The sequence below is a fragment of the Pipistrellus hanaki genome (genome assembly GCF_964339955.1).
Source record: "Pipistrellus hanaki genome assembly, chromosome: 14".
NCBI classification, from domain to species: Eukaryota; Metazoa; Chordata; class Mammalia; order Chiroptera; family Vespertilionidae; genus Pipistrellus; species Pipistrellus hanaki.
Window position 1 is genome coordinate 271,532 of NC_140516.1, and position 15,955 is coordinate 287,486.

The 15,955-nt window shown below is 54.4% G+C and overlaps 1 protein-coding gene across 1 annotated transcript; it reads left to right on the forward strand.

The window, feature by feature from the left end:
* Positions 1–1,257: 1,257 nt before the first annotated feature.
* Positions 1,258–10,769, forward strand: GPR15LG (G protein-coupled receptor 15 ligand). Its single transcript, XM_084903755.1, has 3 exons — positions 1,258–5,903; positions 6,851–6,982; positions 10,481–10,769. Exons 1-3 carry the CDS (start codon positions 5,288–5,290, stop codon positions 10,564–10,566), a joined length of 834 nt encoding a protein of 277 aa, XP_084759881.1. The 5' UTR covers positions 1,258–5,287; the 3' UTR covers positions 10,567–10,769.
* The last annotated feature ends 5,186 nt before the right edge of the window (positions 10,770–15,955 follow it).

Sequence of the window (15,955 nt, forward strand, 5' to 3'; positions counted from 1 at the left end):
TGCCTAGCCCCACCCAGTTAGATGTCTCATGTGCTTGAATGCAGAATGACCCAAACAGACCTGTGGACGCTGAGAGCATGAGGGATGCGATTTGATATGACTTCGTTAGGAAGACTCAGGGACTTGTTAGGTTGGTTCAGTTTGGTGCTTCTTGAAAGAACTAACTCAGCACCAGCTGTGGGGAGAAACATGAACCCTTGTGTCTGCCCTTTCTGCCCTGCCATCAGCCCAGCTAGATAGAAGCAGGCCATCGAGAAGACAGGCTTCTGGTGGGCAGAGGCAGGGTGGCAGCAGAAGAGAGCTCTCGGGAGGAGGCTGAGGCTTGGCTGGCTTGGAGCAGCCGGTGCTGGAACTGGAAGCTGTTAGAATCAGTGGGGAGTTTCCGGCACAAACACAACTGTCAATCACAAGTCACTCTTGAAGAGATCAAGTCAACAGATACATGTTAGATGCTGTATTAGATACATGCTGTTAAAATGTGAGAAATAGCAACAGGTGACGCATGGTAGTTATGAAAACCTAGAAACTCCAAAAGCGTGATCCAGATTGAAGGTTGCAGGAGTGCAGGGAAGGGACAGGTGTCCCAGATGCCCACAGGAAGGCAGGCGTCCCCCACGCCCTGCAGCGGGCTGATGGCTGGAAGGGGCTTTCTGCTTTGGTCGGAAGGAAATGTCTGGGACACCCTCCATAGCATCATGGGAAGTATCCTGCCCCCCTTGCAGAGGACCCAACCTCAGCTAGCACACCCAATGTGTCTGTGACTCTGCTTGTGTCGCAGGGTGTATCACCCTTGCCATCCTGGTGCCTCAGTAAAGGAAAGCATGTGATCACTTCATTTAAGTAGAAGTCTTTTTTTAAAAGAAGTTGGAAAAATGACAAGATCGTCACTGTTAATTCTAAGTGGCAGGGAAAGGGACACTCAGTAGGAAAATTAGTTTGCTACATTTTCCAGTATCTTGTAGCTGCCTCTAAGTAATTTTTTACAAAGAAAAGTACATATGGTGAGAAAATCCATTGAAACACACTTTTCAAAGATCCATGAAAGCAGAACATCTCTCCACCCTGAGGCTTTGGCACAGCCCATCTTCAAGTGGATCTGGACTCAGAGCCTTCAATGTGCTTGTGGCCCTGACAGGTGTAGGCAGTGAACCCAGGTTGAAGTTTCCCCAGGACTGCTGAGCCCTGGCCGCACCTCAGACCTCGCCCTGTCCCTGTGGCGCCAGGAGGGAGGGTGGGGATGGGGAAAGCTGACGCTTCTGTTCTGGGAAGCCTGCTGTCAACCCTGCAAGTCAGAGGCCAGACACGGAGACAGGATCCATCCCAGCCAGCTCTGAGGGCTGGCAAAAGCAGAGGCCTTGGCACCCCTTCTCCCTGTGGCCACGCCTCATGCGTGCCCTACAGGTTCTCCCTTCTCTGTCAGAAGCCTCAGCTGTGAATGGTGCTGGCATCTTGTCATTTAGGCCTGAATTTTAGGATTTTTTTTTGTCCTGAATTGTGGCAAGAAAACACAGTCATTGCTCTATATAATGCATGTCAAACTTAAGCCAGTGGGCTACGTACCTCATTTATTTAAATAAGGCATGATGAGAGTTTGACATGCTTGTTCTAACTGAAGAAGCACCATACCTCCTTGAACACAAGTGGGGGTTGCTATTTTTTGGAGACAGGTTGCCCACACTTCCAGCAATCAACCACCGCCTAATAAGAGATTATCTTCAGATACCAGAACACGTTAGCATTGCACTCATCACGGGATCTGTTCCTCTAGCTGCAGCTGCTGCTGTAATTTAGAACAGACACTGAGAACAGCACAGTTGCGCAGCGGCCCCAGGCCGCTCAGTGGCAGAGCTCCGTCATCACAGCCGAAGGTCCCGAAGAGATGCTGTTGGACAGCCCAAGCCAGGGAGAGGCTGCCCCACCTCTGTTCTCTTAGTGCTCCTGCAAATGAGTTTAAATGAGGGGCTCTAGGCAATTGAGTTGTGATAAACCTGGTTTATTAAAGCATGCAAATTTATTAGAGAAGCAAGGCAAGCAAACCTATCCATCTGGCTTATGAAGCGCAGACCGGCGATCAGCTAATCTGAAGAGCAGGTTGGGTGTGAGTCCTAGGCGTTCTGTACCCTCCTGGCTATAGGTTTCAGAATAGCCCTGCTGCATATGTTGGTGCAGATTCATTCTCAAGGTTCATTTTTACTTTGTTGTGGCCTTCCCAGGACACGAGGAGCACCTGGCAGCTTTATCTTGTTATGCCTTGAGGATGCTGGCTTCTCTGCTTAGTAAAAGAAATGAAGCTGCCGTTTCTCCTTTCTCCTTCCCCCTCCTTGCCTACATTCTCTCCTGTGGGAGGCTTTAACCATTTGCTCTTAAAGGTAATGGCTTATTATTTGCAGGCCAACTGCAAATTACCCTCACTGTTTGGTTTTGTTCCAACTTTCTTGTTTCAACTTCCCTGTTCCTCCTGGCCTGGCTTGTTCCGGCTTCTCACTGCCCTGCAGCAGAGCCTGGGCCATGTGGCTCTAAGGCTGTGCTTCTTAGAAGACCAGGGTTCTGAGTCCCCCTCCAGGCTGAAAACAATGGGTAGGTGGGAAGGTGTCAGGCCAAAGGCAGAGCCTCCATGGAGAGGAAGGGCAGAAGGGAAAGGGGCTCAGAGGCAGGGGCCTCACAGGTGCTCCAGCAGGACAGGGAGTGCAGGCGGGAAGATGGCCCCTTTGTGTCCTGGAGCAGAAGGCAGCATTCCAGCATGAGTTCGGGGGAAGAGCGCAAGTCCTGCTGGCAGCCACCATGGTAGGCAGGTGGCCCGCTGTCAGGGCTGTGGGTGGATGCCCCCCCCCCCCAGTGGCGGGGGGAGAGAATAACGGGGAGGGTGCACAGCGTGCGGGGAAAGGAAGGGCCAGCCAGGCCAGTGTGGAGGGGACTGACCCCAGAGGCAGGCTGGAGGCTCACGAGGAAGCGCAGATCAGTTGTATAATAAAACAGAGAAGAAGCCATTAGTTTTTTTTTGCATTTTCAGAGTGGCATGTGAGCTAGATCAACGCTGTAGAACCAACGCTTGAACACATCAGAAAAGAACCTCAGCTTTGGAGTCAGACTGCTGCTGTTTCCTGTGAGGGGAGGCATGTGTTTCCTGTAACAAGATGAAACTAAATGCTTGTCTCTGAGCTTGGGGAAGAATCCCATGAGAAAAGAATTGAAGGATCACTGAAGTCCCAGGAGTCTGACTCCTCCTATTATAAATTCACCTGGAATTTGCTAAGCAAATAAAGGAGGGAGCGTAACTGCAGGGCAGTAACAGCAGGGCCAGTACCTGCCCTGGGGAGGAGTGGTGGACAGAGTGAAGGGAGGGACAGCCTAAGGTGCATGGCTTAAGGGGAGGCACTTCCGGCAGTTGTCTAATTAGAAACCAACTGGTTCCTTCCTGGCACCCCCTTGTGAGTTAGGTGAGCCTTTAAGACATTTTCTCAGGAGGCTGCCAAGTGTCAAATCATCTTTGGAAATTATTCAATGCCTCAAACTTGATTATTTTTGTACCCAAACTGCAAATGCTTAATTTAACAGATGTTCCTTTTTAAAATGTTTCTCATTTTCACCTCTTTCAGCTCAACATATTTCAAATAAGGCATTTCTTTCTTTTTAAAAATAAGACATCCACAGCCATCTGTCTTTGAAATGTTAAGAAAACAGGTGAAAATCCGAGTGCAAGGATTGTCTTCGGGGTGTGGGGTTTTGGGTAGAACTTGCACGTTATACCCTGTGTTATTAAATTACTGCAGGCAGAGGTTGCTTAAGTAACTTTTAATAAGTATTTAAAAGCAGGTGGGATGCTGATATCTGAATCCATCCTTCCAGCCAAGCATGCACTCCCAGGAACACCTGCAAATCTGAGAACAGTGTGTGTGGTTGTGCAGGGAGCAGAAGCTGAGAGAGCCAGTTGCTCCTGCTCTTGGCTGTCAGTGCCCTTATGATCCTGTTCTGTGTTGAGAAGCTGGCATCTATTTCTGACTCAATAGCTGGGTGGCTGAGGGCCTGCAAAATTACCCATGGCCTGGACCTTGGGAGCAGATGAGTACCTCTCTTCAGTAGGCAGAGCTTTGCCTACTGTCTCTGCCATTGCAAAGCAATTAGAGTTCAAGTCCGAGTTTGACTGCATTTCTGCCCTGCGCCGGTACAGAGTAGCTGTGACAGCAGGCAATGGGTGAGTGCAGCCAAAGGGATGCTGTCTCCCAGAGGACTTGGTGGTGGCACCCCAAGTCACCCAATAAAAGTAAAGCAGTGGCAGTAGTCCTTGATAGGAACCATGGCTGTATTCTAACTCAGGAAGCACCTGAGTTAGAACAGCTGCTGCTGGTAGATGCAGCTCAAGACAAGTCCACCTCTCCCTGTCCCTTCTTTCAACAATGGCTGCCCTCAAACCTCTCCTGGCACCGAGACTGGCGTTGTTTCTGGAAGACACCCTCCCCCACTCAGATCGTCCTGGCCACACCCCGAGAGGCCATGCCCACTCAGCGATGCCATCAAGGCTGGGAACCGCCTGGAGAGAAAACCAGAGGGACTGGGTGACTATCAGCAGGACGTTGGACCTCGAGCCAGCAGCCCCTTTGTGTGGATGGTTTAAACACACAAAAGCACACAGGCTGACTGTCATGACATCTCCTGGGCCCTCATTGGCTCACTGAGCTGACGGACACTTGTCTAAATTGTTCCCTGAGCTCCAGTGGGGGAAGCTGGGGAGGGCCTGGCTGCCAGTCCCAGGCAGCCTGAGCATCTGCATGGGCTGCTGGGAGCAGGGGGCCTGGAGGCTTGAACCAGATGCCACCGTGTCCCACGCACCAGTGGGCCGGAGTGGAGCCTGCTCTTGGTTAGAAGGGCACGCGTATTGGGGCAAAGGAGAGGACATGAGAGCACCAGGGGAAGCACACTGGATCTCACGGCTGCCCCACTAAAAAAGCCCGAGGCCTCTCCATGCCTTCTGCCTGGGCCTAGCACTCAGCCCGCACATACCTTGAGGGCCCACCCGCAGGCAGGCCCTCCTCACACCGGGCTTCTCGTTGGACTGGAGGAAGGCAGTGCTTGCCCCTTCACCACTGGGAAGCAGTCAGCGCAGGCTCCGGCGCTGCTGTGTGGGAGCAGATCCAGCCTGGCTCAGCTCTCTGGCCCCAGAGCCGCTGCTCCCACATCCCCAGTGCTCTCAGCGCTCCCCAGGCTTTGCCCGGGGCTTCACCAGCCTGCTCCTGCACAGCTCAGCAGCGAGCAGGCAGAGCTGCATGGATGAGATGATCACGGACACGAAATGTTAATGTTCAACCCAGGGAAGTGGCTCTTCCTGGCAAGTTTCCTGCTCTGGCCACCGAGGCCCCTGGGAGCCTGGGTTGGCCCGCAGCTCTGCTTCCCACTCACCAGAGGCTCTCACCTTCCTGAAAAGCTGGTTTTTTTCCTTTTGGGAGGGGCTGACTCTACTCTTTATGAGAATTTCAAGGCTGTTGCGCCCTGCCCATTTGGGAACACCTCTCCGGCACTCGGTGTCCTTGGGAAGGATTTCCGGGGCGCAGCTGCCTCCCGGACAGACGGGAGGCCCGGCCGCACCATGCGGGCTCTGGTCCTCTCCGGCCTGCTCTGCATGCTGCTCTGCAACTCCATCTTCTCCGCGGAAGGTAGGACCGTGCGGGGTGCTGGGCCTGACGGGGTGTCAGCATCGGGAAGGCTGGAATCAGGAAGTTGGAGGCCAGGCCCCTGGTTGGCAGGCCTGGGCCCCAAAGTCGTCGTCCTCCTGAGTCTCTGCAGCACTTCCCAGTGTCACTCCACGGCCATCATCTCACAGCTCCGGCGCACAGGCGGTGGGAGGGCTCCCCGCCAGGTGGCTCTGCACCGCCAGAATTCACGGGCCACTGTGCCACGCTCAAAGCACAGTAAATGTGTGTTGAATGTATAAATTAATAGATTATCTGAGTCTGAACATTTCCCATTCTCATGCACATAGACGCTGTGGCAGAAGGCATGAGAGGGCACACGTGGGGTTTAGAAGTTGGGGGCGATCCTGTGCCTCTGTGGATATGAGTATTTTGTAGATAGCTGAGTATTTTGAGCTTTTTCTCTTACCTAACCCTCTAAAAACTGCCTATTTTTACCTTTGTGTTAGTAGCTACGGTTAGTTAACATTCATTGGGGTTGGGGATGAGGAAGTATGTATATGGGTGAAAACACCCATCATTTCATGCTGCGAGAATAGCCGTGTTCAACATTTTGATTGTTTCTTTTCAGTATTGCATGCCAGCCTTTTTGTTCGAGGTTGTGTCTTGCTTATATGATGCTCACCAAGCAGTCAGGATTGGCTCCTAGAGCGTTCACACCAGCATGCCAGCAGCAGTGATCTCTGAGCAAGGTGACAGGAAGGGTTTGTTTCCTGACGTGCCTGCAGGGACATGGGCGTCTGAGACATAGAGCCAGGCTGGCATCCTCACACACAGGGCTGGCAGTGCAGACAGACCTCCGTTCACCATGTTGGAGGCTGCCACTGCTCCTTCATGAGGATTTAATAAAGATAAAGCTCCCCATTAAGTTTCCTGTCCATTTAGGAATATCTCTGGCAGATTCTCCATAGCAGTGCTATTCAACTAATATTTTTTAGGTATAACTTGCCATCAAGTGAATGTGCATGATGAATTTACATGCTTAGACATTTAGATAGCTGACAACTTTGTACTATTTTAGGTATGTGGCAAAGGCATATGTGTACATAAAATAATTCCTATATTTAGGGTTATTATCTAAGGCTCAATGGCCATGGCGTGAGCCATGTCTGCGCCCTGAGCCGTGAGAGCTGAAGCTCACGCCAGTCATTCCCGCACAGACTAAGCCCAGTGCTCCCCCACCCCCACCGCCCTGTGTCCGCCCTCAGGAAGAAGGCATCTTCGGCCTCCTGCCAAGCCCTGGAAAGGCAAGCCCTGCTGTTCCCAAGTTCCTGATCCTGCCCTGAGGACCCCGAAAGGTGAGCACTGCACCCTGTGGGGCCATGTCAGCCCCGCCCAAGCCTGCGGCCGGCCTGGTGTGGAGGGGCCATAGACAGATAGGATCGCTGCGTGGGCTTCCCATCAGTGGGGAAAACTGACCACCCCAGCTCCAAAGTAACAAATGAATCATTTTGAACTCAATATGTTCTGTCAAATAAAAGAACAGGATGCAATTAAGAAATGGGGAACTGCCGAAACCGGTTTGGCTCAGTGGTAGAGCATCGGTCTGCAGACTGAAGGGTCCCAGGTTCCATTCCGGTCAAGGGCATGTACGTTGGTTGCGGGCACGTTCCCGGTGAGGGGTGTGCAGGAGGCAGCTGGTCGATGTTTCTCTCTCATCGACGTTTCTAGCTCTCTATTCCTCTCTCTTTCTCTCTGTAAAAAATCAATAAAATATATTTAAAAAAAAAAGAAAGAAAGAAAAAGAAATGGAGAACCAAGGGTGGAGGGAGAGGGTGCAGGCAAGGGGTCTGTGATGTGCAAGAGGAAGGCATGGAGGACAGGGAGGTGGTTGAGAAGTGCTCATGGAAGCTACCAACCAAGGCAGGGCTGGTCTTGGAGCTGGCACAGAGGTTGGGCAGATGAGGTCGGCAGGTCAAGAGTTCCGGAAATACAGGCAGGGAGAAGGCCTGGGCATGGCTGGGTGGCAGAAGGCATGCAGTGGCGGGAGGCTGCAGGCACCCAGGTCCCAGCCAGGCCAGGGGTACACTGATGTGTGGGCGTGGGCTGGCCTGGGTGAGAGGTAGGAGTGCTGGACCTCTGCTGACCTGTGGTAGGTGGGTCCTAGAGCCTGGGCTAGCACAGTCCTTCAGGGTAAGCTGCAGAGCCTGCCATCAGCCAGGCTGACAGAGCCAAGACGCCGGCCCCCACACCCCAAAGCCTAAGGTCCCCTCCAGGACCAATTCAGGCACCAGCTCCTCTTCCACTACCATTGGTAATGGAGGATACAGTTTGACATGCTTGATGTAGAGCAGTGTTTCCCAAAGTGTGGTACGCATACCCCCAGGGGCACTGGAAGAGTTTGGTGGGGATATGCACTGCACCGAGCTTAGCTGCGCCTAATTCTACATTCTCATGATAGCATTACGAAAATTAAAGGAGTACACATATGTCAAAAGTTTGGGAAATATTGATGTAGAGCAATGACTGTTTTCTTGCTACAATCCAGGACAAAAAACCCTCACTAAAATTCAGGCCCATTAAGTACCCTCCATTCCCGTTCCCGCTGGCTCTCTGCACCTAGGCCTGACCAGCTCCAAGAGCCTGTGCACCAGAGGGAGCTAGTGGCTCAGCCTCCGGCCACTCTTTTGAGGAAGGGCATCGCCTCCCACAGGGGCCAGTAGAAGTACCAGACCTCACACCCTGAGCCCAGGGTGCCCAGCACCCAGGCCAAGTGGAGAGTGAGCTGCTGACTGGCTGCCTGGAGCTCAGCTCCCACCTGAGGCCCAACCAGGCGCAGGAGGTGTTTCACGAAAGAAAGAAGGCAGAAACCTAGGGAAGAGAAGCAGCATGTACCCATGCTCAGACCCGCCCCAGGATGCCCCTGCTTGGAGGTGGGAGGGGAGTTAAGGATGTGTGCACACCACATGCTAGCACATGTCTCCCAAGAAACAGCCAGCGACTGCTGTGCGCAGAGCCAGGAGACGGTGAGTCACACAGGACTCCAGAACACCCTGTGCGGGCTCTCGTGGTGGCCGGGGCTTCTTTCAGTGTGTACATGTATAAAATTCCATCGCAGAGATTTGAACAACTTAGAACAAAAAGAGCAAAACAAACAGTTCTATTATGTCCTTAGCAATCTTCAGTTAAACCCAGACCACGGGGAAGCATGGTCACTGCTTCACAGTGAGTGCGGAACTGAGGGAAACTGAGTCTGAGGCAGAGCGAGGAGTCTGGCGTGTCCGGACTTCCCTCTGCAGCCACGCTCCCCGCTCCTCCAGCTTCCCGCAGTGCATTGGTGAAGCGATTCGCGTGCCCCAGGGGACCTAGGACTCACTGTGGCTGTGGCCGTCAGCCACCCGCGCCACCCGCTGGCCACGCACTCCTCGCTAGGGTCAGCCTCACCGCCACGGTGGAGCCGGAGGTCCTGCCTGCCCTCCGGCCCGCTGTTTCTCGGGAGGAAGTGTGAGCGGGCCAGGAGGGTGGTCAGGAGGGAGCAGCAGCCATGTGCTCTCAGCCAGGTGGGGCTCCTCGTGTGGCCAGCAGGGGCGGTGTGCCAGCTCTGCTCCCCGTACTGACAGGAGTGCCCGTGGCTTGCCTTTGGAGAGAGAACAGAACCAGGTGGCCTGGAGCGGCCCCTGCGCCCGGTGGGCGATGGCCCACGCGTGGACATAGCTGCTCCTCACCTCCAGGCTCTCCTGAGCTGTTTCCCTGCAGGTGCTGTGCTCCGAGGGTTGGGGGGGTGGGGAGGAAGTGGGGGAGGGTGGAACTGGGACCAACAAAATCATCTTCAAAAATCAATGTTCTAGTGGCCAATTGCCGAAGTTACACAGACCAGTTTACCAAAAAGGTATTTTTCTCAGTGTTAGAACCGAGTAGCACTCTGCCAGCTGCTCTGTCAGCGGCAGTTCTTAAAGCAACGTTCAACCTACTGGAAGGGGTCAGATGGCAGCTGTTTAGGCCCACCTCATAATAATCCTAAGCTTTAGGTACTATTACTATGGCCACTTTTACACATGAGGAACCAATGCACAGAGAGGTTAAGTAACTTATTGAAGGTCACCCAGCTAGTAAATGGTAAACCTGGCTCTGTCCAAATGATCTGGCTCCAGATCCTATGTTCTTACTCTCTCACTTCCTTGCATAGAAATAGCCTGGAAACAGAAGGAGAATAAAAGAAAAGAATAATTTTATTACCATAAGTTAATAAGTCTCTCATTCGTGTTTCCTTTGTTTTGTCATGCAAAATGTTTGCCTAGTTTTATTTTTTATTGTATATCATTTTTAAAATTTTTAAATTCACACTATATCATAATCATTTTTTATGTTGCAACATAGTCTTCATAATCATAGTGCTTTATTATTATTAAATTTTTTTACTGTTGAAGACAAAACTCTGAAGAATACCTTAGTGCATGCAGTTTTTCCTTTTTTGTGGGTTGTTCGTCCCATAAATTCATCCCAGTTCTGTCATACACATTGCTGAAAGATGGTCTGAGGGTGCGAGGGCCTGCATGCACATGGGCCGGCCTCCACCCGGCTCCTCAGCCTCAATGGACTCTGCTCTTGGCAGAGCCAACCAAGCAGCTGAGCCACCTTCTCTCCATCTCCTGCAAGGAAATCGGATTTCTCTCTGACGGATGAAATAGCCTTAGGCTGGTCGTGCTTGGAGGCCTTGTCTGTGCCTTGGGGAGGAGGGTAGAGTTTGATCCATGCTTTGACTTTTTTAAGATTGTGTCTAGAAGTGAATCCTAATTGTGTTCCCCTCTCTCCACCCCTGGCTCTGCCTGCCGTGTCTGCCCGTTGCTCCTTCCCAGGGCACCGCGTGAGGATCTGCAAACCATGCAAGTTCAAGCCAGAGTCCCCCTTGTGGGTGGTGCCCGGGGCGCTCCCACAGGTTTAGTGTTTCCCAAGCAAGGCTCGGTTCCTGAGGCACCCCGAAGCCCCTGGCTCCCATCTGGAGCTGGGACTGAGGCAAAGGCCCTGGAAGCCTCTGCCCCAAATCACCGGTCTCCTCCTTAAAGACACAGCATTCCCTGCGCCACGTTGGATTGTTCTTGCCCTGCCTTTCAGAAAAGCCACAATAAAGAAAGAAGAATGCTTGTCTTTCTGAGTGTCCTTGGACAATAACCTAGCACCTTGGGACTCACATCGACGTCAGAGATGTAAAAGCTGGTGAGGAAAAGACAAGGCCAGGGAAGGCCCCCTTGTCGCTATTCTGAGGCCTCCATTCTCCTCCTTCAACCTTCACTGCTGTGAGCTGGCTGTGGGAGGGCTTCCTCTTGGGCAGCAGGGCCCTGGGGGACTTCCAGAACCTCAGATCCTGATCCCATCGTGCCGTCAGCCATCAGAGTTACTGTGCACCAAGCTCAGCCCAGTTTGCCTCTGTCCCCACCTGGCCTGTGGCACAGGCAGGATTCTCCCGGGACATGTGCAGCTATGAATCCAGAGCCTGTAGTGCCTGAGGGTACAGAGAGCAGGCTCCCCAGGGCAGCTGACTGGCTGTAGGGGCCCCACTATTCCACACACGCCCAGCCCCTCCACTTGTATCCAGAGGCCCCTGAGGGGTCCTTTCCTATCTTTCCCATGAGAGTCGGCAGGAATCTATAATAATCCTATGTAATAAGGAAGGAATATGCTAATTGACTGCCCCACCCTCAAAGATGGTGGTGGCATCCACAGCCACAAGATGGCAGTGCCCAGTTTCCTCAGCCCCACTGGGGTGGCAGGCACATGGCAAGGCTGAGCCCACCTAGGGCTATTCTATATGCCTGCTTCTGGAGTTCCCCAGTCCCCTCAGCCCCGCTTCCAGTCACCCAGGGCCAGCCTGAGGCGCAGGCAGCCGGGGCCAGTCAAGGTTTGTGCTGCCGGCAGTGGCAGCAGCAAAGGTGTGATCACCTTCCCCTGATTGCCGGGTCACCTCTCACCCCTGAGAGCTCCCAGACTGTGAGAGGGGGCAGGCTGGGCTGATGGACCTTCCTCCAGTACATGAATTTTCATGCACCGGGCCTCTAGTAAAAGAGTAATATGCTAATTAGACTGGACAGTTGCTGTCCAGTTGCTGATTTCCCCCCTGCCTGATGACTTTTCGAAGGAAGGCTGGGCTGCAAGGGCCATGCCCCTTGCATGAATTTCGAGCATCAGGCCTCTAGTAAATAATAATCAAACAAATAAGCAAAATGCATGGGGCATCCTTGTTTGGGCAAGTCTGTCAGAGGATGTGAGCCCCAAGGTTCTGCTCAAGGAAAGCCCTTCACCACAACACACCCAATGGAGCGGGAGAATGGGAACTAGCGACAGCAGCAAGGTCTGTGCCAACACCCTAGTATTCAAGTCCCAGCCCTGCCCAGGATTCCTCTTTTTTGTGAAATAAAGTTCACAAGACCTACTTAGAGGGCAGACAAGAGGCTCCAACTAGAAGATGGATGTAAAGTACCCACAGACAAAGGGCTTGCTCACAGGAGCAGGGGTGGGAGGGTGGGCTTGATTCAGGGAAGTCCCTGCCTCCCTGCCCTCACCCGGGGGAGTGTTTGTGTCCAAGGTGAACGCAGAGCTGCAGGGCTGGGCCTCAGAGGGGCAGATGGCCTAGGTCTGAGAGGCTTATCTCTCAGTAAAGCTCCCTTCAATCGGATTCTCCTGCAAGGTGAGCCCCACACACGTCAGCCTGCCAGGCCGCCAGGTGCAGGGCTCAGGGGAAGCGGTGCTCTGTGCGGACTCGGGGACGTGGTCCCAGGGCAGCCAGCAGCCCTTGCCTTGCTTTCCAAGCTTCAGTCACGGCGCATGCCTCACGCACGCTTTCTCACCCTCCCGGTTGGCATTGGTCAGACTGGGAGGCTCTGAGGCCCTGAGGCTGTGGCTGAGGAGCCATCACAGTCCCACAGAGCTGTGAACACCGCGGGGAGGGATGGGGAGAGGAGGAGCCGGTGCCCGAGCTGAGTTCTGGGGGAGCTATAGCTGGGAGAGAAGGTGTCTGTCTGTCTGGGGTGAAGTAGGGGTGCAGCAAGGGCCAGGCAGGAAAACTTAAGTATTTGGGGGGAAATCAGCAACTGGACAGCAACACCAAGGAACACAGAGAAAGGGGGGCTTCAATCTGAGGCCTGTGAGCCCCTGGAAGCATCAGATGTTTAGAGCTTATGCTGAGAGAAGAGCCAGAGCCGCTGTGAGCAGAGGCAAATGCAGGCAGGGAGAGGGGCTGCTGGGATGAAGGCTGGACAGCGAGCCAGGCAGATGGGCGGGTGAGACGTGGCAGCTTATGGCAGCTTGCGGGCTGTTTGGAAGAGACCATTCCTGGGTGTGCAAGGCTCCCACTGAGAGCTTCCTCGGCAAAGGGACCCTCACCTTCCAGCAATGCCTGAGAGCCAGCCCTGCTGCCTCCTTTATTCTCCCCTCCCACACCCTCCAAAACAGGAAAAGAGAGAAAAATCTTACACAAAAGTAAACACCTGTACCCAAGACTCAACCAGGAGGAACAAGTCAAAGGCCACATGCCGATGGCTGAGCCAAGTCCCTCTTCACACTCAGAAAGCCCCGGCCTGAGGCCCACCCTTCTGAGCTTGCAGTCGGAAGGGAAAGTCAGACATTAAATGCACAAATAAAAGTGTAACCGGACAACCAAGGGTCCACACTGCCTGTCACTACTTGAGCCAATTAAGCAGCACTGATTAGTCCAGTCCTCCTGGCAGCATGGGGAAGCAGAAAGTCTGCTCTGCCCCACCTTAAGCCGCTGCTTATAGAGGGAGAAGGACAAAGGAAAGTAGGCAAAGGGCAAAAGGGATGAGTCCTCAAAAGGCTCAGCGATATGCAAGGGCTGGGGCTCCCACGCAAACAGGAGCCTGCAGAGCTGAGGGGCCCAGAGCACCCTCCCCTCTCACCTGGGGAGCCGCCTCCCAAGCTCGCCACACGGGTTTGAATTGGTGAGTCTACGGGATAATCCTGTGCATAAGGTGACTCAAGGCTCTCAGGGACCATTTGAGATGACAAGGAAACTCCAAACATCTGAAAGTGACTTTTAGTTAGAAAACTGGACTTCTCAGCAGCCCTGACTCCTTGAAGAATCCAGCCATGTTTGCAGGTTACAGTGGTGCAATTAGAAAGTGTGCAGTCTCCATGGCAACTGAAGGGGCTCACACTCCCCGACTGTAGGACCCTGTACTGATGACAGCTTCAAGCTTCCCAAAAAAAGTTGGGTTCGAATGATGGCTCTGTCATGTGCCCACATGGGCCTCAGGTTCCCGCCTCTGCAATGAGACTGAGAGCCTCTCACGGAGAGTAAGTCAGACGAGAAAGGCCTGGTTCTGCAATAGAAGCCTAATGGTCACAGATCTGCTTCCACCAAACAGGACCAGGCTTCCTGGAGCGGTTCATTCCAGCCACTGTAGGGCCTCCTGTTGGCACCACACACCTACAGCCCCTTGTGCCCACCCCTCTGCTGACTTGTCTCCCAGCTCATCTTGGGGCAAACTGTTGAGGTGGCCCTTCCTGGGGCTGGAGAGTCGAGGACTGGTCTGGTCAGTGCTCCACAGATCCCACCCCCCACCCACCCCCGTGGCTCCAGGGACCCTGCAGCACTTCCCTGCCCTGAGGACAGCAGAAAACTCCCCAGCCCGGCGTGCCAGGCTTCGGTTTAGTCAGGGGCTGGCTCTGTGCTTACTAGCAGCCTGGTAGCCTGCGCCAGCCCCAGAGGCAATTGGCTTGCTGTCCGAGGCTCCGTCTCAGGAAAAGGTCATTGGCCCATCTGCTGTTTAACCTGTAAAGCACACTGCCCCCAGGGACCTGCAGAGTGTGGGCCGAGGTGGTCGGTGTCAGGTTTCAAGATTTCAGAACCAAAAGGTCCTTTTCTACTTCGAAATGCAACCTTTTTGCTCAACTCAGTGATTAAATATGCTGTGGATCTGAACATGGGTCGTGAGAAGGGGTCTCCCCCCCTTGCTATTCGGTGGAGTCAGAGGGACCTGCCCCAGAGGGACCTGCCCCAGAGGGACCTGCCCCAGAGGGACCTGCCCTAGAGGGACCTGCCCTAGAGGGACCTGCCATAGAGGGACCTGCCATAGAGGGACCTGCCATAGAGGGACCTGTCCTACAGGGACCTGCCATAGAGGGACCTGCCCTAGAAGGACCTGCCCTAGAGGGACCTGCCCTACAGGGACCTGCTCTAGAGGGAACTGCCATAGAGGGACCTGCCTTACAGGGACCTGCCCTAGAGGGACCTGCCCTACAGGGACCTGCTCTAGAGGGAACTGCCATAGAGGGACCTGCCTTACAGGGACCTGCCCTACAGGAACCTGCCACTCAGGGACCTGCTCTAGAGAGATCTGCCATAGAGGGCCTGCCCTAGAGGGACCTGCCTGATTGGCATTTCAGCACAGGTCCATGGTGGGAAGCCCAAGGAGAGGGAGCCAGTGTTGGCAGGCCTGGGGGAGGCCAGGTCACCAGCGTGCTGGAGACAGTGCAGGGTCTGGCCGGGGGGGCCAAGCCCAGATGCCACAACGGGGAATCCTTCCTTCCACCAAGCCATCAGGCCCTCCTCACTGTAAGGCCAGGATCAGGCCATGCTGAGGCCTCCACGAAGAGCTGATGTTTCCTGAGCTCTCGAGGCTCTGTCCGTTCACCCCAGAGGTCCCTGGAGGAAGCATTAAAACACCCTCCGTCCCAGGCAAGCCCGGATGGCTAGTCCCTCTAGCAGATGTGAGCCTGTGCAATGTAAGAAGACAATATAAACTGCGCCTATAAAGCCAGCGCTGTGGAAAGGGTGTGTGCGCAAGGGGCTCAGCTGAGAACAGCAGCTCCAGGCCCCTCTGCAGCGGGAAGAGCTGTGACTGTTTGAGCCCAGCCCCAGGGGGACTGAACCAGCTCTGCCCTCAGGCTGGGCGAGCTCCGCAAGGGTACCTCCCTGCGCTCTGCCGCCCTTCCCTCCGCAGGGACAGCACTCCCGAGCGATGACAGCTGCTGGGCCGGCCGGTGGCCTTCTCTGTCCCTCCCCAGGGCCAGGCTGTGGACTGAGTGGACGGAGGAGAGAGAAGCCACTGGCGAGGCACCAGGACAGAGCGGCTCTTCCGGGCCACTGGCCGGCCCTTCCCCGGGCTCTGCTTCCCTCGGGGACACCCCTGTGGGTGAGGAACCCGTGGGCTCTGCTTCCCTCGGGGACAGGTGTGGGACCGGAGTTTGGTGACACCAAGTGCACCCTCGGGCCAAGGGCCAGGCCGCCAGCTCTCCCCGCCCCCCGCCTCAGAGGAGGGGCGCTGCTCTCCTGCCGAGGGCGGGGAGGGAGGGACCACAGCCCAGACACGCCCCGG